General features: G+C 33.6%; 1 protein-coding gene across 2 annotated transcripts in view; it reads right to left on the minus strand.

Annotated features, from left to right (window-relative positions):
* Window positions 1-531: 531 nt before the first annotated feature.
* TMEM68 (transmembrane protein 68) overlaps window positions 532-25,205 on the minus strand; it is a 34,217-nt gene continuing 9,543 nt past the window's right edge. Inside the window, exons 1-6 of one of the 2 annotated variants that reach the window (XM_043963646.1) lie at window positions 20,727-20,783; window positions 18,077-18,244; window positions 13,876-14,069; window positions 8,856-8,916; window positions 8,174-8,313; window positions 532-1,913 (exon numbers count right to left, since the gene is read on the minus strand). In XM_043963646.1, coding sequence (XP_043819581.1) covers window positions 1,809-1,913; window positions 8,174-8,313; window positions 8,856-8,916; window positions 13,876-14,069; window positions 18,077-18,149 — 573 coding nt within the window. In that variant the 5' untranslated portion in view covers window positions 18,150-18,244; window positions 20,727-20,783 and the 3' untranslated portion in view covers window positions 532-1,808. Of the gene's footprint in view, window positions 1,914-8,173; window positions 8,314-8,855; window positions 8,917-13,875; window positions 14,070-18,076; window positions 18,245-20,726; window positions 20,784-25,205 lie in introns of those variants that run through there. The other variant, XM_043963636.1, reaches the window with a different exon arrangement.

The following is a 25,205-nucleotide window of genomic DNA, read 5'->3' on the forward strand; positions in this document are numbered from 1 at the left end:
GAATAATTTAACTACTTAACTGAAAAATATTTATTGAGCATGGGCCAGTCTTGGCTGAATGTGACACAAAAGCTATTAGTAAATGAGGTTTTTTCCTAAAATTAAATAAAAATATATTTTATCATATACGAATGGAGATTTTGTTCCCTTTTTGCCTTAATCTACTGTGCCAAAGGGAAAACGGTAACATGATTGTCAGCACTGAGTACAGAAATGAGAGTAAATCTATAATTGTTGTTCAGTCATGTCTTATTCTTTGTGACCCCATTTGGGGTTTTCTTGGCAGATAATAGAGGCATTTACCATTTCTTTCTCCAGCTCATTTTACAGATGAGGAATAAATAGAATTAAGTGACTTGCTCAGGGTCAACACAGCTAGTATCTCAGGCCAGATCTGAACTCACAAAGATAAGTCTTCCTGATGTCAGGCCCTGTACTCTATCCACTGCACAACCTAACTGCCCAAACTATAATAATTCTGTTTGAATCCTAGTGCGAAAAGAATTTTATGACAGTAGAAACACTTGTTGGAATTTTGGCTTTATTTTATAAGTTGGTGTCCTTTTATATACAATACATAGGCCATAAATATAGATGTATATAAAATCTATACAAATTAGGAGTACAATTAACATCTAAAAAGAAGTGATACTGTACTTGATTTTTTTATACTTCTGTCTGAATACACTTTAAGTTTTCAAGACCACAAATCTAGGTATTAATTTATTTTGGAGTGCACTGATTATTCAAGTATGTTCTGTTCAAACTATAAAGCATTTTATTGCTTACATATTAAAAATTAACAAGCCCTATTAACTGTGCAAAATGACAGATAATTTTAGCTTTATCTTAACTTAGCTAAAATTGACCTCTAAATTTAAATTTAAATTTAAATTTAAATTTAAATTTAAAAATGTTGCACCTGACTCTGATTTTACTGTTATGCTATTAAATACCCTGTTACAGGGTTGACCTAGTGTACAACACAACATATGCTTGTGTGTTTCTGTGACCTTTAAAAATAATAGAATAAATACTAAAAGGTAATATTTAGAAAAATCTAAAATCTTAGATTTCATAGTTTCTTCTTCATCTATTTAAAGAAAAGTTTCTGATTGGCAACTTGGACTTCATGCCTAGAGAAATAATTTTAATATTTATGATGAAACTAAGGATTAGCTTCTGTTAAATAAAGATATAGGAGTAACTAAGTTAATTTATGTTCTATAGTAATTACAAAACACAAATACAGCACTTCAGAAGAATTATTCCTCACTACATCCTTATATATAAAAAGTATAATGCCCATATTAAAAATGGAAAAACTGAGGCACTGAAAAATTAAGAACTTGTCCAAAGTCACATAGTGAATCAGTGGAAGCTAAAGAAATAGAATATGTCTATAACTTCACTACCTGTATTTAGACCAAGAGGCCTTACTGCTTCTCAAAATTAATTCAGTGCAATAAAAATGTGGAAATTATACACATAACTTAGGAATGTTCATTTCATCAAATTCAATATTATTCAGAAATAATTTTAATCTATGTATTTTTCAATTCCTTATTAAGAATTTACAAATAAAACAGTATTATCATGTTCTGAATTACTGGGCATCTGATAAGTTGCTTACAGTATGAATTTGACACTACTCAATGCAAAAATAAAATTAAAACAATGCAATTTTTAACAAATAGGTTTTGTGAAAAGGCATTTTAACATGATTTTTAAAACAAAAACTACAGCAACTTAAAAATTTAGAACATAATGTGATGGATTCAAACATATATAAATATATTTTTTAAAGTCTAGTTGACCTCTTGTTTTTTCTGAAAACGTTCCAACAGAGCACTCATGATGTTTCCTGGTATTCTTTGGTGTCTATCTATCAGCTCTTGAACTGCATTCTTTGTCTATTGAGAAAATAAAAGCAGTTATTCTTATATACACCATATATTTGCCTTCATAAGAAAATCCACAAAAATCGTTTTCTTTTAAAAGTTTTTACAAAGATAGTTTTAAAAAAATTAACCTGAAACACAAAGTGATAGGGAAGTTTCTAGTGGGTAAACGAAAAGAAAAAATATGTCACTTTGAACTATGAATAGATCCAGTGCATTTTATGTTAATATCACTCTCTAAATAATTATCTCTATAGATACAACACTGAGATGGAAATCTTATCTTACTACAAAATAAAAGAATGACTTGACATATTTTGCTTTATTATCTCTAATTCTAGACAGGTTAATGGAAATTTTAAGAGTGATATGCCTTAATTAAATTATGGTGGTGGAAGAGTGAATTAGGATATATGACCCACATGACAAGATAACAGATTGTCTTCCAAAACCATTTGCTTCATATTAAATTAATGATATTCATAAAAAACATGCATGGCACAAACTCAATATATCTAAAATATAATCCAATAGTTCATTAGTATTAAAATGAGCATCTGATGTTCAACTTTATTCAGCATAGATCAACATTTTCTGGGAGCTAATGAAAGCACTCGCCTTTTAAAACTTGAAACACACTTTTTTTAAATCCAATTTAACAAGAATTGATTAAGCATATATTATGTGCAACTGGCCCCCAAAAGGGATACTTTGCAGGTTTTAGAGCAATGGAGTGACATGTGCCTTAGGAGAGACCCCCAGGGGATGCCCAATTTTAAGGGTAAGAGGGGATGGGTGGAAAATCAGGGACAATCACAGAGAAGGAAATACTTTGAGAGATATCTACTACTACTAGAAATTTTAACAATGATTACTTCTACTATTACTACAACTACTGCTACTTACTACTACAGCTAGTTAATTAACTCACTAGCATTCAGATTGCATTTTAAGGCTGACAAAGTGCCTTATAAACACTATCTCATTTTTTTCTTCCTAGCAACTTTAGAAAGTAGATGCCATTATCATCCCTATTTGAGAGATGAGGAAATTAAGACAGAAAGAGGTGATTTTCCTAGTAAGTGTCTGAGGTCATATTTAAACTTGGGTCTTCCTGACTCCAGGCCCAGACCTCTGGTCATTGTGCCACTTTAGCTTGCTGAGATGAAAAAAAAAAAAAAACAGGAACATGTTGAGGTGAGAATAGAGATGGAATAGTAGCTAGATAACATCTCTCTCCTCCCCTTTACTGATAAACTTGAACAAAATTGCCTACACTCCACAAATCCACTTGATTCTTACTTGCTTTCTCACTCTCAGAGGCCTCCTCATATCCCTAAAAACTCCACTCTTGTTCCATTTACTGGGCCCTATCCTCTCCCCAACAATCATTTTTACTTCTTTGCCTTTAACTTCCATTTCCAAACAGATGACTCCCAAATCTATATACATAGTCCTAAGATATCTTCTGATATAATGAGTCTGCACATGGACTCTAACATCACTTTGGGGCAATGTTTTGTTTCCAAATATCTGGACTACTAATGTATAAAAAATTCTGTTATGTCTTTTTACCCCTGCTTGATTTCCTCTCCAGTCTTTCTTATAGATAGAACTAATGAGAAATGTAAAAGAGTAATGATGATAATGATGATTTGATAACAAGATGCTAGAGGAATTGAAGAGTGAAAGAATGGAAGCAAGGAGAACTAACAGAAGCCACTATAAAAGTAATGAAAGCTAAAATGAGGTTAGAAGAAAGTGAGAGATGCTCCAATACAGAATCCTCTCATTCGTCTTTGGCAAAAACTTTCATTCCTTTTCTCTCCTCTCCCTTCCCACTATTACCACTATAACCACCGTACTCCAAGTTTTCATGAACTCTACCATTCTTCATGCTACTGCCAGATTTATCTTCTGAATGCTCTAAGGCTAAAGTCTTTCCGGTGTTTTCCTGTAGCCTAGTTAATCAAGTACAAGTTTTCTGGCTTGATTCCAAAGGCTTTTTACAATTGTATCCCAACAAAACTTTTGTAGATTCATCTCATATTATATATACTCTTTTGTTTCTCGGCCATAAGCCTCCCTAGATAACCACCCATTTTTTTCTGGTTTCATCTCTGTAGGAAAGCTTTATTACTTTGGACTGTAATTATTTGACATTTTAATAGCTAAGCTCAAGCCTAGATCACTACTTTATTTTTGTGTAACTTAGAAACAAAGATTTATTAAAGAAACAGTATAAGCAAATAATGAAGGAAAAACATAAACTATTTAAGCAAACTATTTTCAAGCACATTCCAACTTTAGTAACATCTATTAAAAAACAAAAAATTGATGATTTCATCTTCTTGAACAAGTCACATCAGAATACTTATTAGGTAACACTTTGATAGCTTATTTCTCCTCATTGTATGTTTTTATAAAAGTAAAACTATACTTCAACTTTTTTCCTATGTTAAAAAGCTTTAGGGGCAGCTAGGTGGCACAGTGGATAGAGCACCGGCCCTGGAGTCAGGAGTACCTGAGTTCAAATCCGGCCTCAGACACTTAACACTTACTAGCTGTGTGACCCTGGGCAAGTCACTTAACCCCAATTGCCTCACTTAAAAAAAAAAAAAAAAAAAAAAAAAAAAAAAAAAAAAAAAAAAAAAAAAAAAAAAAAAAGCTTTAAATGTCATCATTATTGTGGCAATATTTTAGCGCTGTGATCACAACTCTTCTACACCTTTATAGATAGTATTTTTTTTTTTTTTAGTGAGGCAATTGGGGTTAAGTGACTTGCCCAGGGTCACACAGCTAGTACGTGTTAAGTGTCTGAGGCCGGATTTGAACTCGGGTACTCCTGACTCCAGGGCTGGTGCTCTATCCACTTCGCCACCTAGCCACCCTATAGATAGTATTTATGAGGTGCTATGGCCAAAAAAGTTCATCATCTATCAGCAAACCTTCTGGGAGCAGGCCTCTCTGAATTTAGTTGGGCTGGTTCTTAGATGATAAACACATATACCAGATGGGCCATATACTAACAATACATTTGCGTACTTCTAGCTTGGTTGTTGTGGTTGTTGTTTGTTGTTTGTTCTTGAAGAGGGCTATGACATTGGGAGGTGGTATCATGACTTGCAGTGAACTGGATTTAAGTGAGGGAGGGCTGTGTAAAGTTACCAGCCGCACTCTCTCCTGAGCCAACTGGATCCAGTGGCACGGTACACATCAGGATAACTAGAAATGGCTCCAGATGTTTGAGGTGTTCAGTGACATGTCCCGGATGACACAGCTAGTAAGTGTCCACTGTCTGATGCCAGATTTGAACTCAGGTCCTCCTGACTCCAGGGCTGGTGCTCTATCCACTGCACCACCTAGCTTCCCCCTTCTAGCTTGGTAGGATATGCTGGAGTTTGTTCTCTGTTTTAATAGCATTCAAAAACTTAAGGGAACTTCCATGCCAAGATGAGGTGTCAGTGTAGGAATCAGTGGAAGATTTTATCACTAACAATATACTGTAATTTAGAATTCAGACATTTTATTAATTCAGATGGGCTTCATCTATATCTGAATTAATTAAATTTAATTTTATGTATAAATTTTAATATATGAGAAACAACTTTATATTTCTCACAAAAAGATTTTTAATGTTAAAACTTTTTTCAATGATTAAGAAAGAATTTTAGAGATAAGAGACATTTAGCAGTCATCACCTAGCATATTTCCCTTTTACAGATAATGAAACAAATCTAGAGCAGTGATTTGTTCAAGATCATATACTTGTTAAGTGGCAAAGGCAGAAAAAGAACTCAGGTCTCTTGACTGTCAACTCCATGCTTTTGCACAAAATAGGCAGTTAAAAAATCCTTGCTGAATTAAATTAAACTGAAAATAATTTTACAGTATGATTTGCCTTGACTATATGTTTTAGGTATTTATTACTATCTCAGACTCAAAAGAGCTCAAGAGAGACTTCATTAACATCCCAAGGGAGGATATGTTTGTTAGAGGATAGTAATATGCTATACTTCGATAAAGGTCTATTTGGAGAAGATACTGTCAAAAGAAAAAGCTTCTTAACATATGTGACAATACTAGCCCATTACTGCCTTGACTAGCCAAGGAATCTAAAATCACTGGTATTAGCAGTGTAGTACAGTGGAAAGAACACTGGATTTGATGTGTCAGAGAACCTTGGTTTTGAATTCTGGCTCTGCCATTTACCACCTCAGTGAACCCAAACAAATCATTGAATGTTACAGATTGAGGTTACAGATTCTATAACTACAAAATAATGGCATTATACTAAATGAAGTAACCTCAAACTTTAAATCTATGATCCTATGACTGAGAATGATAGCAATAACGGATATATAAATGAGATGCTACATTTGTCAAGTGTTTTATCTCCAAAATTTCATTTGAGCCTGATTCCCCCACGGAGTATAACTGGTGTTATTTTGAGGAAACTGAGACTCAGAGAAGTAAGTAGTTTTCCCATGGTCACTTAGCCAATTACATGTCAGAGGTAGGATTACAACAAAGCTCGATCTGATTCCACGTTTGGGACTCTCTCCACTGTGTCTCCTAGCTTTTCTTGACCCACTCATCTAGTTTGACAAGTAAGCTGCCACTCTGCTTGCTCAAAATTCCAATGTTCTGAACAACTCCGTACTAATCTGCAGTAACATCAAAATACTCCAAATTTCTGGAATATTCATCACCCCTCCAGATTCCTCTTCACAGCTGAGAAATAGCTGGTGTAGCTGGTAGTGGTGGTTTGCCTTTTTTTTTTTTAACAGGGAAAATAAATTCATAAATAATATAGGTACAACAAATCACAGCATTAAAAAGCTATCTACCAATTGTACAACTGTACTGCTCTCACATTTCAGAGGTCTAAATTATGTTCCCGAGGCCTTATCATTCAGCCCAGTCCAATATGACCCATGGCCTCATGGCATTCAAGAAGAAATGTTTCTCCATCAGCGCTCTTGTTTCTTGGAATCTAGAGAACCTGGTTCACTATGGAAAAGTGTTGTATTAAAACACAAGAATTCTAGTCAAATGACTCATGATGGGAAGATGCAAAGAAGATACATTTCTTTGAGGAACATCTCATAAATCTTGATATAAACAAATAAGTGTTTCTTGGGGTAAGAAAAATAAGCCCTAAGTATGTTTCAATGAATACACAAGCTGCCTGAAAGGGTGGTCTTACCAAGGGGTGAAGGAGGTGGGGAAGGTTTCCAGGAGAAAGGACAAGTGGGCTTTCTATGGGATAAATTCACTGACAAATCTACTTCAAACTCATAGAAATAATCTTCTCCATTTAGGGTTTCCACTTCCTTACCACTCCATTTTTTCCCCTTACAATCTGCTTTTTGATTCTCATTCTATCAAAACTACTCCTTCAGAAGTTACCAAAGATTTTTTAGCATGCTAATTCCAACTGCCTTCCAGTCATTATCCTTGGACTCACTGCAGCTTTTGGCATTTGGCCAAAGCTAGGAATCTGGGTGGTGGGGGTGGTGGTGGCAGTGGCAGTGGAGGTAGTGGTGGGGGTGCTGGTGAGGGTGGAAGGAAGGCTCCCTCTAGCCCTAAATCTAAAATCCTTTTTTTATACCATACCCTTCATAAACTCTATATTCCAGCAACACTGGACTACTAGCTCTTCCCCTAACATGACACACCATCTTACCTTCAAGCATTCACACAAACCATATCCCATGTCTAAAATGCCCTTCCTCATCTTTACTTTTCAGACTCCTTTATCCTCCTTTAGGCTCAGCTTGGATGTTATATCCTTTACAAATATTCCCTGACCCTCAAGTTAAGAGCTCATCATTTCTTAGTCTAATTATTTGTGTGCAGTCTCTCCCCTCAGCATAAGCTCCCAAGATCAGGGGCCATTTCATTTTGTCTCTGTAGTCCCACAGTGCCTAGAAAAGATTTTGGTAAATCACAGACAATTAGAGCTTTTGTTGTTGTTGTTGAAGAACTAAACTAAGGAAGAGTTTCTCAAACTGGGCCACTGTCCTAACATTATTTAGTGAAACCACTTCCTTCAAATGTCTTATCTAAAACTAACAAACTCAAGTTAACCCCTGTAGTTTTTTTTTTTTTGCAAGTAGTTTAATGATATGGATTTCTTTTTGTATTGTATATGTCATTATTCTAGAATGGGAAGGGACAAACTATGACATCTTCCTTTTACATAAGCAATATAAAATATGAGACAGAGAATATGAATTCTGAAATTTTAAAACTAAAAAGTAAATTACCTTCTCAGCTAGTTCTTCTGCTGTCACCATTGGATCATATGGAATGGGATCACCTAAATATGTGCGTAATTTGACTGGAAAACCTCCATAAATTGGGGCAAATGGATACCGGAATTTTTCATAAAGCCATCTGAATAACCCTGTTTTAAAGTAAATAGACATCATGTAAGTAAGCAAAGAGTGTTTAAAAAACACCTTCCTAAATTTCCCAGATAAATGGAAGCATATAACAACTTTCTTAATTGCTAGATATGAAATCAATAGTAACCCATAGCTCTTTTTTGAAAACTGGAATTCTCTTACAATTAGGCTGAAATGACAAATTACATGATAGATAGCTACACAGATAGACAGACAGAAAGCTAGAAATACAAAGACAGAGCTGCATTTATAAAACATGTACACATATACACATACATATGCTCACATATATTTTTTTTCCTAAGTCTCAGCAACAAAGAGAAATTAAAGACAAGATTTTCAAGACATGCCTCAATATGTGTAGTATGACACTAGCCAAATCTAGAAACTCAAGAAAAGTTGCTATCACCAGTTAGTATTTAAATGCAAAGCAATTATTATACAACGTAAAAATTCTGCAGTGTTTGTGAAACAATTTGCAAATGCAAAAGATACCTTTTAAAATATTCAACTGAGAAAATTAATATGATGTACGTCTTACTTGTTCCTCCAAGTGATCTAAATCCTTCTCGAATATTTTGTGTAAACATAGGAATGATGGGCTAAAGGAAAATAAGAAATATCAATAAATAATAAATATGCTAAAATTGTTTAATGAATGTTACTGAATTGTAATTATCATTAAGGTTTGGAGCATTTATTTTGTGATCACAAAAAAATGATCTCTCACAAGATATCACACAACATACCTCCACAAGACAAATTCAGTCAACTAACAAAAGTCTAAATTGGAAATATTACCCTCTAGTGGCAAGAAACAAAATTTGTTCTAATAGCTTGGCTACCTGCAACTGCTTTTGAAATTCAGAATATCAATTCATTAGTCTTATCATAATCAATGAAAGTGGCAAATTAAATTGGCTAAAATGGGAGACCGAAAGAAAAACAAAACCCCATATGCTCCACAGAATGATTACAAGTCATACTTTGGCAAAAGTAACCTCCACATCGTGAATAAATCTCAGAGACAACAGGACTTGAAAAGATCTATCAAATTTATGGAAATAAGTAAGACTTTTCTTTGTTTAGGATTATTAAACCTAAACTGCCTAATATAAATAACATATACAAGTCAAATAGCAATAAAACATTTAGAAAAGGAAAAAAATACCATTGACGTATTCATTCTATCTCTATAGTTTTAGACAATTCTTGCTCACTGATTTATGATTGTTATTTTTCCACATATGCATAGTTTGGTATGTTAATGAAATATAAAAAATTTAAAGTGATAGATGGATTATCTCATTAATTAGTAGTGACTCTAAGCATAAAATACGAAGAAAAATTGGATGAGAAATGTTAATAAGTCAGCAAAGGTTATCTTTCTCTAGAGTACATATCAGTTACAGGACTTCTTAATGATTTTGAAGCAGGTTCCACACTATTGCTATTGTGTTATCTCTTGTATAGTAAATACAGTTATCTGAACTCAATACAATCACCTTTAGAACACATTCTATAATTTTGTTTGTAGATGATTTTCCTTTCTAGACAAATAGGACACATGCTGTACATAGACTTTTTTAAAAAGGAAAGTAACAAGCTAAAAGTGGTCTTTTAATTAAGGGGGAGGGGGCAATGTGGCATTTAAAAAGAAATCAAGATAAGGATAACAGCTAGACTGTTATTAAAATTACTTTGCATATCCTAAACGTAAAATGACTGGGTTGGGGAAGCCAAGAAATATGTTAATTAATCATCAAAAAGGATAATTACAAGTAAAAATTCGTGGTGAATTATTGACTTCATATATTATCCCCACATGACTGAATAGCTGAATTCTTTCTTTTAGAGTCTTTTAGAGGCAACTGAATAATTGTTCTAAAACACTAATAATCATTGATAAAACCCAAAATCATGTTTTGTTTTTTAGAGTAGGGGCAAAATTATCCTTTGGAGTGATACACTTATTAAGTCCAACAAGATATAGAATGTTTCAGCCATATGTCTTCAAATCAAACCTGTTAGGTTAACATCCAAAGGTCAGGGTAAACCTGAAGGGCTAGTCAATGGACTCTATCACTCTACTTGCTAACTGAGGGCATTGGATGTTTCTTGAGTCAACTAGCTTGAAAACAAATCCCTTGCCTTCTTAATTAATTTGCAAAAGATTTCTAGGTTTGTATTCTTGTTTGGAACATTAAAGTCATAAAAAATTAGTTTCAACAACTTGCTTTAACACCATCATGAATTTCAAATATACATTTCTTGATTGGGATGCTGTCTAGAAATAAAGCGGTCTAATGACAGGCAAAGGATTTAATCCTGATTATATACTCAAACATCTGAAATATAAGTCTCTTAATTTTCAATTGAATTATTCTGGTTAGAATAAGTCTTTTACATTCAAACACAAAGTCTTCTTAAGCTTTCCCAAAATAACAAAATTTCCCATCAAGGAATTTCCAGGTAGGGAAGATCCATATCATATCAAAAAGTCTATCACCTAAGCCTAGAATTGTTTTCAATGAATATGCTCTGAATTTAGAATCGCCCAATCTGGAAACTTCATTTACCAAAATGTAGTCATTACTTCACACTATAAATCTAGTTAATCCTCAACTTCTCTGATTGACATAATTCATGATTAAGAAGGCATATTGAAGAAAAGACATCCATGAAATTTGTAATGATAGACATGTGTTAAGGAGAGTTCACTCAGTTATCTAGAAAAGCCCTTTAAACTAGAGATCAGGAGACTCACTGTGTTATGCAGTCAGACATTGTCATAGATACCAGGTGTATGGAGTCCTGAATTCTATTTTCTTCTCTGCTTCTGCACCTACCTGCCTTGCTGTGTGACCAGATCCCTTCATCTCTCTGTGCCTGCGTTTTCTCATCTGTAACCTAAGCATAATTACATTTGTCACCTACCTACACCTTTCAGTATTGTGAGAATTAGCAAAATAATGTCTTTATAATTTTTTTTTAGTATCCCTTTATGGCAAGATGCTAATCCAAACCAGCAAAACGATTTTATGAATCAATTATTTTAGAAATTTTTTTTCTCACTCATAACAGAATGTTTGTGAAATTCAATGAAGTTTTTCCCCAAACCTTTCACTACAGTCTTGATGATTAATGGTTGTTTTTAAAAAACATATTGAGTGGGCGGCTAGGTGGCACAGTGGATAAAACACTGGCCTTGGATTCAGGAGGACCTGAGTTCAAATCCAGTCTCAGACACTTGACACTTACTAGCTGTGTGACCTTGGGCAAGTCACTCAACCCTCACTGCCCTACAAAAAAACAAAACAACAACAACAACAAAAAACCATATTGAACAGTTTTCTGTCCATTGTTTCTTTCCTTCAGGTTTCATTAATACTTCTATTTAAAGAAATTAATTCTCTTAAAACTTCAAACTTATGGTTGGGGAACTAGAAAGCATCCTATGACTTTATTAAACAAATTCAAATCCATCTCTGCCATGATCATTTTTGGCCAGTAAAAAAAAAAAACACTTTTTTTCAAAGTTAAATTACCTTAAATAATTGGCAGGTTTTCCCCCTGAAATGCTGTTAGGCTTTTAGCTTTTCTTATTGCTTTTAATATGAACTGACATTAATTTCTGTCCAAGAATACTGCTACCCTTTTGCTTTTCATCTCAGGGTTTACAAATTTATGTAAAAACATACAAAAAACAAGTTCAATATTTCATGAGTATCACAAACAAAATTAAATTCAGAGGATTTTATGCATTATGTGAATAGAATTTTTCTTAAAATAAAAAAAGGTGGTAACTTGTAATTATGTATTCCCTAAGTGCAAATTAAAGCACTTGATCAACTACACTAAATCTTCCTGGCCACTAGGGGTGTCATTTAAAATACAAAATCAACGATGCCCTAAGGTGTTATATACCCATAAATGCTAGAAAGAAGAGACAAGTGATTTTAATTTTATTATAAGTGTTATGGTTTTTAGTACCATATATGTTATATACATATATGTGAAATATATATGTATGTGTATTATATAGATATATGTATATGTATTTTACATATACATATATATATTGATTAGGAAAGACATCTACTTTCAGTTCTTTTTCTCTCCAAGAGAAGTGATGAGTTACATGTAACTTCCATTCATTTTTATCTGGTTTTCTCTTATAACCAAAGACCCCTATTGGCAATAGGTAGCCAGATTGGGGGTATAGTTTATTGTCATAGAACCAGGATGAAGCTAATTGATCCATAGTAAGATTGAACTTACCAAACTGTAAACTCCATGTGAAAAAGATCAAATTTTGTTTCTTACCTAGAACCTACCACAGTGTTCCTGCAGACATTAGATTGTTAAGCTCTTTGTTAAATTGAAGTAAACCTTAACTTCTTAAGTACCATACTATAACTATATGAATCTAGAGGGGAAAAAACACTACATTAAAAGTACAAAAAGTTCTTTCTATTCTGGACAAGTTGAAATTAAAGCAATTAATGGAATACCAAATGAGGAAAATCTGTAATAAAAAAAAATTATTTTTAGGATAAGCTATAGAACATGGCCAAAGGAAAATATTGTTAATTGGCAAAGCAAAAGGCTAAAACCAATGGCATATAGAGTCTCTCTTCTACAGAACACCAGAGGAACAATTAATTTTATTAATTCATTTGAGAAACCTTTAAAAATACCTAAAATTACACCAATTCATATTTCTTCCTCTTAATAATGTTAGATAGTTGTTCATCATTCACAGGTTAAAATTATGACAGTCAGTTTATCATTTGATTTCTGTGCTTATGGAGTTAAGAGGTCACTGAAAGCAGAATTTTTATTAAACCAATCAGTGTGCCTTATACCAAAATCAACTGAACTAAACAATAAAATATGATTTCTTACATCTATTTATAAATATTTTAAAAGAGTACTAGATAATCAAATGCATTTAAAAGAATAGGGGTACACTGTTAATTTGTCTTTTTTGTGTATTTTGCCATACACTTATTACTATTGTCCCTGGGTCAAATACTAAAGTAAAACTATGTCTGAAGTATGTACATGCTAAACTGTCTACAATAAATAGTGATGTATATGAGTGTCAGACATGCTCTAATTTACTACCATGAGTAGTGATCAAGGGTAGAGAGAAGGCTCTACTTGTTTCTGGTGGCTGGCCAGAAACTGATGACCCTGACAACCCGCTGTATCAGATAGTATGAAAACACACACACACACACACACACACACACACACACACACACACACACTCTCTCTTTCTACCCCAAATTGAAAGAACATGCTAAACCAGAGTGAAGAACAAGAATTTTACTGTCTGGAGGAGAAAGGCTGGATCTAGGACTGTAAAAAACATTATTACTGGTAGGTCAAATTTCTAGACTGTTTTTAAGAAATGATCTTTCCACCTTTCAAGGAATATTTTCAGAGCACGTTTATAAAAACTGCATATTTAGATTATTGTACTAAAAAAAATTGTAACTATTTAAAGTCAAGAAAATTTCACTTTAGTAATAAATTTTATAAACACAACTCACCACTTTTGCATCTATAGCAACCTGGGCAAAGCCTTTACGATCACCCCAAATTATGCTGTAGGTCTCATCACTAATAAGTGCTTCTCGAACTCCACCTGGTGAAATAGCTAACAAATGGCCACTCTTCAGCACTTCAACACATTTTTCCCTTGGTCCATGTAGAGCACAAAATACATCAAGCAACAGACTAAACCCTGTAAAAACATAAGAATTAAACTTGATCAGAAGTACTTCATTTCAGCTCTCAAGAAAATAAGCCCAACAAGGTAAAATTAGATTCACTATAACTTTTTGTATTATTTTTTTAACTTCACCTAATCAAAGCTCTTGAGACTTATATAAACTATATATTGGTTGGAGCTTTCAAGCTCCTAAATTGAAGGTTCAAAAGTATATTTTCTCAAACAAATCTAAAGGACAAAAAGACTTGTGTGCTAGCAGGCGGCAACAACAAATCTACCATTACTGACAGGTGATAAGGCTGATTTCATCCTAAAATAGACCAAGAAAAGCTGATAATAATATATTTAAAACCACTAGCAGTTTATGGTGGATTCAAGGCAGTTTGGCCAGTATCAACTCTAAATTTTCAAGTACTAATAGAGTAACTACATTCACAAGAATTAGATCTGGTTAAAGCTTAAAAGCACAGACTTGTAAATAAACATGCTAAAAAAACTGAAAATAGTTGGCCTAAAGGGTTCGTTTTTGTTAAAAGTATACTTTCCCTAATGCTAGGAAATGGGAAGGAGTGGGAGAAACTGTGCAGACTAGCAAAATTTCTTATGCCCACTAAAATAAATGGTACTTTCTCACCTATCTCCCCTCTGACTTCCTAACTTTGCACTGGCCAAATCCTGCGACTTAAATGTACTTTCCTCACAAAATTGCTTGCTTCCTTTAAGACACAGTTTAAGCATTAGTCCCTTCCTTAACTATGCTGTATTTAGTCAGATAAGTGGCCAGAAAAATAGAATGCTAGACTTGGAATCAGACAGATCTGAGTTCAAATGGTGCCTCAGATACCTACTAGCTGTGTATCAAGTCACTTAGATGCCCTCAGCCTCAGTTTCCTCATCTGTAAAATGGGAAGAACAGCTCTTATCACATGGTTACTGAATGGCTCAAAGGAGATTTTTATATTTATATATATACATATACATACACATATATACATATATATTGTATTCTTTAAAGAATTATAAAGATGTGAGCTGTAACTATTTTATATGTTTTGTATTTATTCTCCATATGTTTTATACACACACATTTGTATCTTTTTCCCTAAAGAAGATAAACCCCTTCAGGGCAAGGATTACAGCACTTTCTGTGTGTAGGAGGTCACTGTATCCCTAGCACCCAAGATAGTGCCCAATACTTAGTAGGTGTTTAATAGTTCCTGATTAACTAAAAGCTAATACATTTTAAAAATATATACAATCTCATACGGGACAACTAAACAGTTGTTTCATAAGTGTGTAAGTTCTATTTTTCTTATTTGTCCTAAGAATGTCAGTGATTTAAATGCACATATTTATCTATTCAAAAACTTATAAATTACTCAGAAAAGATTAAAATATAAACTTTTTAAAATTCATGTTTGCAAATATGACCTTTTTAGCAACTTGCATATTTACATGTTTATGACAGCATTTAATTAGTCACTGTACCTATTAGTTTAGAGTGTGGGTTTTTTATAATTTTAAGATTATAAAAAATTCTCAACATTTTTTGGCTACTTAGAAGTAAATTTTAGAATTAGAAAGGGCACTGAAGATTATCTCATTTTACATGAGGAAATCTGTCTCTAAAAATACAGGGTCAAAATAAAACAAACTTCTTCAGCAGATTTTTCCATTACTATGATCAAAATCACTTATTTAAACAACCATTAAAAGAGAAGTTGTCTTAATGAATACATACACCCAATTACTCAGTCCAAGAGTAGGAAACCTATCAGTTTGATGAAACAGGAAATGATTATTCTTTGAAATAATTTTTTCATAGAATATCATCAGGGAAAAAAACACTGGTCCAATCTAAGTTTTTTGTGGGTTTTTTTTGTTTTTTTCGGTAAGGCAATTGGGGTTAAGTGACTTGCCCAGGGTCACACAGCTAGTAAGTGTTAAGTGTCTGAGGCCAGATTTGAACTCAGGTACTCCTGAATCCAGGACCGGTGCTTTATTCACTGCGCCACCTAGCTGCCCCAATCTAAGTTTTAATGTTATTTCCAAACCAGCAGCAATGAAACTTTAATTATGACAAGATAAGATTCTATAAATGAATATCTGGCTGTCTGCTATGTCAAAAACAGAGATAAGCTTCTCAGAAATGCGTATCTTTTTTAAATGTTCAAACTCTAACTGAAAAAAACAGTTATTAAGTAAGGAATTACAACGCTACTAGGATACATTTTTGTCCACAAAATCTTTATGTACAGATAAGGGGTAGTGTGGTTTAGTGGAAAAAGGAGCTAGCACTGAAAGTCAGGAAAAACTTCAATTCAATCAACAGTTATTAAAGGACTTAATATAATCACACTGTGCTAGGCTGATGATTGTTGTTGTGGTTCAGTCATTTTAAGTTGTGGCTGACTTTTTGTTACCACATTTGGAGTTTTCTTGGCAATGATACTGGAGCAGTTTGCCATTTCATTCTCTAGCTCATTTGGCAGATGAAGAAACTAAGGTCAACAGGGTTAAGTGACTTGCCCAGGATCATACAGCTGGTAAGTGTCTAAGCCAGATTTGAACTCAGGAAGATGAGCCTTCATGGCTCCAGGTCCACCACTTTATCCAATTTACCACCTACCTGCCTCAGGCTGATCATACAAAGTGATAAACTAAAAATAGTTTGGACATGATGTTTACATTCTGCTGGAGACATATCATGTTAAGAGGTAAGTAAATACGAGATACTTTGAGAAGAGAAAAAGCAAAATTAGTTTGAGAGGGTTGGGTATACCCTGAAAAGTTTCTGTGCTTTCCTGGATTCAGATGCTGCTTCTGACACTTTTAAAAGCTGTGTGAGCATGGGCATGTCTCCTAACCTGAACCTCAGTATCCTCATCTGCTGTTCAAGGTCTTTCTAACATATAATCACTAACAGGTAAAAACGTTAGTATATATTACCTATACTGCCTCAGAGAGTTGTTGTAAGGATAAAATGAGATGAAGCACTTAAAGCCTTTTACAAAGCTTAAAACACTATGGAAATTTCAGCTGTTATCATTTAATACTTTGGTGGAAAATAACTGTAAAATGTAGTTAAAAGATGAACACTTTTAAAAAGCCATTTTTACAAAATTGATAGAAATGTCAAATCTATAGACTACCACGTTATTATTTTGCCAAGTAAAAAGGATCCCCTGCTAATAAGACTAATAAAAATGGAATGGCTTTTTAAATCTTCCATCTTTAAATTCTGCAAAGAACCTAATATAGAGATATAAAGCTATTCAATAAAACAAAACACGAATTCACTTGACTAATAATGTTGTGCATGATTATTCCAAAACTGTATCAATCTCAACCTACATATTTTGGATATTCTACGAATGCTAGCAAAAGCACTCCTACTGTAGCTGAACCAAAATATTCTATTTTTAAAATGCAATGCTTTATTTGACCAGCTTTATCTAATTTTTTTCATTTCCCCCCTACATAATAGGTTCTGTTAGGTAGGGGACACCAACTATCTGTGATTGTAAGCAATTCAAATTCATTTAACTCTCTGAGACTGTTTTCTTATCTGTAAAATGAGAATAATTATACTTGAACTACCTAGTTCAAAGTTGTTAAAAATTCTTTTTGAAAAATGATATAAAAATACTATATAAATGTGTTATAATTAGTGATAATAATAACATATTCCTATCAATTCAACATAAACTAATTTATTAAATTCAAACAAAGGCAAAAACCACATTATATGTGGCAATATTAATCTGGAAAAGTTTGTTTAGGGGAAGCAAAATTTTCATTATCAAAAAATAAGTTTAGTGTTTACAGAGAAAAAACAAATTTTAAAACTCTATCATGCTACCAAAACTTACTTCTTGTTGCATTTGGGTCTATGTTAAAAGGCAAAACAATAACCTAAATTGTGACCTTATTAAACTTTATTACACCATGAATTTCACCAATTATGAAAACATTATCATTCTGAAACTCAATATTCTAAAGTTATAGTTAAAGTTTACCTGGGATTTTAAAAACAAAATGATCAGCTACTACGCGGCAGGTTCTGCCTGTATGGATAAAGATTCTAGCCATAAAGTAGTAATAATCTATAGGAATGGCCCCATGGTAAAAAATAATAAGTGCTGGTCCTTTTTCTGGTATTTTTTCTATCCCATGAACCTCGTAACCTGTTAGAAAGAAAAAAAAAAAGCTAATTGAATTTAACAATACCATTCATCAGGGTGATTAAAACAACCCTATTACTTACCTATAGGAAGAAAGTCAACTAAAATTCATTAATAAAAACCTTTTATACTCTTGATTTGAGATGTAAAGGGAAAATATTCCAAAATCAATTAAGCCTTACAACTCCCCTGTTATTACCTACTATCCACATGAAATCAATCAATAAACAGTTATTAAGTAACTACTATTTGCTGGGTACTTCATTAAGCAATGAGAATTTAAAAAGAGGCAAAAGAGTCCCTGCACTCAAGGAACTCATAATCTAACTTGTTAAATACAAAAGAAAGTATTTAAAGCCTATACAGCAAGTCTGTGCTCAAATATTCAGATGGATCTTTGACCTCCTCAATGTGGGGGATTCCCAAGTTTACTATGGGAAGTGTTTGGGGTGGGGGGAGGCAGGGGAAGGTCTTCCCAACATGCTGGAGACCTGCCTTGATCTCTCCTGACATCAAAAGGATTCCAAAGGGGGCACTCAGGATATCCATCTCTCACTCCTAGTTATTGCCTCATCACCAACTTATTTTCTTTTCCTAATAAATAGGAATGACATCTTACATCATCCTTGACGACATCCTTTTACTACTGTACTTCTTTGGAGGTAGTCATTGCTCATGTGTTGCAGTCTGCTCACACCCATCATGTGCCTTACCTTCCATGCAATACTTATCTTTAGTTCTTCATAAGCACTGCTGTTCAAGGTCTTTCTAACATATAATCACTAACAGGTAAAAACGTTAATATAGAAAAAATGGACTTTTACTTTCATAAAAAAGCTTGGGGTTAGTAAAAGAGCTCTGAAATTTCCTGAAATTGATCCAGTGCTCTCTCTTCTTTTTCAACAAGGGACCTAGATCATTGTTCATGTGTACTGTTTGTCCCAGATGTACATACTTTTGTTTAAGTTCTATAGAGTATTCATCCATTTATGTATGTTAAAATCTGGGCAATCCACTTAGTCTTTCCTCTGTAGATGGAAAGGCCAAAGTCTTTTGAGTGATTATAACACTTTTCTAGGAGATTCTGGAATGTTTTGGCACTTGTGGCAATCAGTACAATTTCATCTAAAAACAGGAGCAACCGGAGGACCTCATCATCTGCTGGGAATTTTTCCTTGACCTGGACTTTGTACTGGATTTCCTCCAACACAATGTGGCAAATAAATACCTTTGGCAAGCATATATTTCCATATTTTATGCTTCAGTTATTTCTGCTAAATCCTGATTGATCTTAATATATGGATGGGAGTCACCTTGCTATAAAGAGGTTTATAAGATGGAGTCTTGTCTACTGATTCAAGTGCTATTACTGTAAACAGCAAACATAAATAGCAATGAGATCTTATATTATCTGTATTTTTCAGTTAAAAATGAGATGGTAAAGATATGGTTCACTGTTAAATATTTTTGTTGAAAGCTTCTGTATTCTCTACTCCTCCATCATGTTCTCTATACCTCCATCAAGAAGGCTCTTGCTTTATATACAGATGATTCTCATAAAGATTTCATATATATTGGTTACCATTTTTCTGCATTAACAATGTCTGAGATTTTTTACATGCCTTTGTTATTTTCCCTCCTTCTGATATCTGGCATATTAGTCCCTCAGTATCCTTACAATTGTGTTCCATCAAGAACTATCTCCTCTAAATAAACTTGGTCCAATTTGGCTGTTTTTCCTGTCTTTGTTATCTTCAATGCCATATATCAGTGTCTATGTGTGGTATTTCACTATCTTTGATGCAGAAAAAGTCTGTTAAAAGGTTTTTTTCAAATCTTCATTTTGAGTTAGGCAGTAGACATGGGAAGCACCAATTAAAATCATAAAGAATGAAACAGGTTTTATTTTATCAGACAGGAAAAGACCTGTTATTGATGAGGAAGTTTTCCTGTCAGTTGTTTTTATAGAGTGATGCCACTGACTCTTCAGATCTAAGATCAGAATTTGTTTTAAAAACAAACAAAAAATGAGGAATAGATGTGGAAAGCATTCAAACAAATGAACCCTGAATTAAACGATTGAAAAAAAAAAAAGGGAAATGGACAGAAGAAATAACATCAACACAGACATAATTTCATCCTGAAGATTAAGTGCCAAATTAAAACAGCTCAGACAGTGCACTAGTCAGCAAATATCTGACTCACTTGCCAAGTCATTATGAGTTCCAGGAAAATAAAATTAAAATATTTGGACATTAAAGAAAGTATTTTATGGCTAAACTATTACATTTAAAGGTGTTCTTCAGAAATGAACAAATTGTATTGTTTCAAGCAATGTCAACAATGAGGCATAACTACAAAAGAAGCTATTTATTTCAACAGTATTGCAATGCATAATAACACTGTTAGTCTTCGAGGACCTCCAGTTGATTCAAATTACTGTCTAGTTGATTTTCCTACCAAACACAAGAATGATTTTACTTACTGGAATCTCAAGGACTGTAACTTGAAGATACTTTTAAGTTGATAAGAAATAACAACATATTCTACCATTTTGGATTCTTGCCAAAGGTAACAGAGGTTCCCTCTAAGTTCAGAGATAGAAAAAAATGAGAAGTAATGAAGAAAAAATTATATCTAAACTATAGTTTCACTCCATCATTCAACTAATCCCATCTTACTTCCTGGTAAGGGGCCTATACCCACTGGCAAGCCCTTGAACTTTTTCTTTTGTTAGTGTGAAAGCATGAGTCAGGTAGACAAGAATAGTTGCTATGAACCTCTTCCATCATCAGACATAAACTTTTGCCACTTTGCCATGTCTTCTTCAGCTTTCTAAGACAATGTAATGGAGGAAATGGGGTCAATGAATAGGTAAGGTAGATCATTAAGTTGTTTTGCCTAACAATGTGCTTTTCAGACCTGAAATGTTTGAAATTTAGAGCAGGAATCTCTATATATGTGCCATTACATACAAAGAAAGAAGAGGAGGTATATATATAATATATATATATATATATATATAATATATAATTTAACTCCATAAGCATTCAAAAAGTGCCTACTATGTGCCAGCCATTGTGCTAGATGTTAGGGATAAAAGACAAAATTGGTCTCTGTCCTAGGTAAGCTTTCATTGTATTCGGACCACATATCCATAGATATGTAAATACAAAATATATGCAAAGTGAATACAAACAATTGAGGAGTAGTCTCTTGTAGAATGTAGCACTTGAATAGACTTAAAGGAAACTAGCAACTCCATAGCTGGGTGGTAAGGAGGAAGCACATTCCAGGCAATTGAAAGTCTATACAAAGGCACGTGGGTGGCCACTGCAGAGAGGCAAATTCAGGTTTGATAAAAAAGGAAAAACTTCCTAACAATTAAGGTTTCAAAGGACTGCCTCAAAATGTAGTGGATTCCTCCCCTCATTGAAGGTCTTCAAGCAGTGACTGTAACAATCACCTTCCAGGTATAGCAACAACAAGGATAATGGCTTGCATTTATATGTCACTTCAAAAGTTTGCTAAACACTTTACATGCTACCTCCTTTGATTCTTACAACAACCCTATCCCCATTTTACAGATGAGGAAACTGAATAATAAGGTATAATGGAGTGAGGGGGCCTTTCCTGATGTGGGTTGCACTAGTGAGCACTGAAGTACTTTCTAACCCATAGCACTCTATGATTTTATGAATGTTGTTTACATGCATAATAAATCCTTTGGTTTAGCTCTAGTTTGGTGGGAACCTGAGAATGAATGAAAGGGCTTCATGTTTCAAGCTTGGAAAGGCAGGCTGGAACTACTGAAAAGAGACTTAAATGTCCAACAGGAGTATTTGAGTTTTGTGCCATAGTCAATAGGGGAGCCACTGAAGCTATCTGAACAGGGATTAACAGTCAAATTTGTGTTTTAGGATTATCAGTTTGGCAGCTGTGTGGAAGATGGATGGAAGAACAGAGTAGATTCAAGAAGACTTGTTATAAGAGATTATTGCAATAGTAGAGTTTGTGGAGTGGGGTGGAGAGTTTGTGTTTATTCCTAGCAAAATACATTCTACAATGTATTATTAAAGGCAAATATGTATCTACAAAAGGAAGTAGTGATCATCAGGAATCTACATAACTAATCAAGTTTTAATCAACATGGTTTCATTAATAGTTAATACAATGTTATAAGGTTTGCAAAGAGCTTTACAAAAGTTCTCATTTTGTACTCAGTGCTTTTGTGGGATTTCACAGGTTTTGTGTTTTTTGAGCTCATGCCCCCCCCCCCTCGGAGTATGAGCATTAGAGCTAAGTTACTCCTTGTTTCACTGACCTGTGAAATACTCACGATCCCTCCAGGAATATGAGGCCTTTTCCCCATATTTGGAAATAACTCTACTTTTATTCCAAGTTTCAAAATTTAAAATTTTTTTAAAAGTCTATGTGTCCAAGAAATTCTAAATTATGTATATGTGTACAAAAGGTCATAGGATTATATATATAAAACTAGAAGAGGCCTTTGAGATCATCTGGTCCAACCTCTTAAGTTTTTGGATGGATAATTTTGAAGCCCAGAGAAGGTGTGACATGCTGAGTCTCACAGGTGATCAAGTAGAGACCTTAAACTAAAATCAAGGTCTTCAAGCTCCAAACCCACTATGACTTCTACCACATCACACAACTTGGGTTTTAAAAATATGCTGCAGTCTTGGAATTATTAAATCATTTACCAGTTATGTCTGAAATTTCCTGCCATGGGCCAAGCTGCCTGACTAATTCTCTGATAGATCTGGGCTGCCTCATCCCAAAGATAAAACTGATAACCAGCATTTACTTGGTTGTTAGAATCCCTTCTCTCAGAATCTATGATTCCAGGAGCCTTCTCACTGCTCTCAGATGCAGCATTTTGGTCTTGTTAAGTCAAATTGTGGTAATAGAGAGTGGGAACCTACAAAGTCAATGAAAACCTTTAAGAATGAAAGGATTTGTTATTGTTTTTTTTTTAGTTAAAAAAAATAACTGTCAGAATTCATACCAGAATCTTTAAGTAGAATTCTTAAGGTCCACTCCACACTTTCATGTACTCTCTCATTTAAAGAGAAAAATGTGGTCTGCTTAAGTGGACTAACATGCCTATCATGACCACAAATGTTTTGAGGATAGAAATAATTTCTTTTTAACTTTGTATCAGTGTCTTGCTCAGAGTAAATGAACAATAAACAATTTAATGAATGAACGGACTTTCAGAGGACTGATGCTAAAAACGTTTACAATTATGTTTCATTTTCTTAATTACAGGCACAAATAGTATCATCTCTTAGCATTTATCATGCAAAGTGGATGAAATTAGTGGTTCAACCCAGATCCTCTACCTTCTATATAACTACAATATAAAATGATAACTGTTTCTTATAAAGATGGTCATTAGGCACAAGGTCCTGAAGTATTTTACATATTATCAGTGAAAGATGACATATTTAACATACTTTTAATGCTGTGTATTTTACTGTATTGAACTTACCAAGAATTAGTAATCTAGGGAAGGAATAAATGAACTTTTTTTTTTTTTTTTTTGCGGGGCAATGAGGCTTAAGTGACTTTCCTAGAGTCACACAGCTAATAAGTGTCAAGTGTTTGATGTCGGATTTGAACTCAGGTCCTCCTGAATCCAGAACCAGTGCTCTATCCACTGTACCACCTAGCTGCCCCCGGAATAAATGAACTCTTAAGTGTACTCCACAATTAAATTAATAAGAATATATCCAATTTCCTCAACATTGTACTTTTCCTCCACTAAAGTAAACCAGTTGCTTTAGCATTGTGAAGACAGAGGCCGAAAGTTTAGCAATATATTACTTCATTTATTATAGTGACACTAAGGTTTTGTCTAGCCAAAGAAAATACAAATGGTTTAACTCATCAAAGTGTCCCAAGTTACCCAACATGAGGGGTTTAAGTCACATAGAATCTAATTATTTAGGTACAATATCTTTTTTTGTAGGTTCAATATCTTTTAAAAAAATCTTGTTCAATATAATAAATACTATGCCTATAAAGAGCAGCAATAATTTTAACTAATTCATAGATATCCTGAAATGGAAAAGAATAATTTTTTCCAGCTTTACATATATTATGTATGTATGTATACACACAAAAAAAAGTTTCATCAAAGACATCTAATACTATTAACTTCCTACTGTTGATAACTTTCAAATTAAACAGATAACTGTGTATTAAGAAACTGAGTAGCAGTTAAGCGGAGTAACGGCTAAAATGATGGACTTACTTGGGCATCAGGAATACCTCAGTTTGAGTCCTGTCTCAGAAACTAACAGCTATGTGACACTGGCCAAATTACTTAACTTCTTTGTACCTGTTTCCTCATTTGTAAAATGAGATTTCACAGCCTCAAAGGTCCTTTCAAAATCTAAATCTATAATCCTATGAGGAAAACTTTTAAAAAAGTTATTCAATTACATAGAAATCAAGTGTTGTGGTTTTTTAAAAGACATAATATAAGTATGGTTTCAGAGCTGTAATTAAAGATGTAGTATGCATATTATGTTGCATAGTACTTAAGGAAGGCAAAGCAAAAAATTATATAAAGCAGATATGGTGAACACAGAACAACAGTGAATTTTAACTAATTTGTGGCTTTCGTAACATAGAGCTCTTTGGGGCCTTTCTTAGAAGAGCATCAATTATAATCTAAATTTTATTATACAACATGCGTGGATAATGGAGTCATTCTTTTTTATATTACATTAAAAACCAATGTGAAAAAAGTGACAAAAGGCATTTTATATTCTAATAAAATATATTTATAAAACATTTCTTTTAAAATTTTTATAATCCATCAACAACAGTATATATAATAATGGGCAACTATACATCACATTACTCTTCTCCTGACAGAAAGTATAATATTACAGAAAAGTGATCTCCTGAAACATAAATAAATAGACTACACTTT

The sequence above is a fragment of the Dromiciops gliroides genome, chromosome 1, assembly GCF_019393635.1.
Source record: "Dromiciops gliroides isolate mDroGli1 chromosome 1, mDroGli1.pri, whole genome shotgun sequence".
NCBI lineage: Eukaryota > Metazoa > Chordata > Mammalia > Microbiotheria > Microbiotheriidae > Dromiciops > Dromiciops gliroides.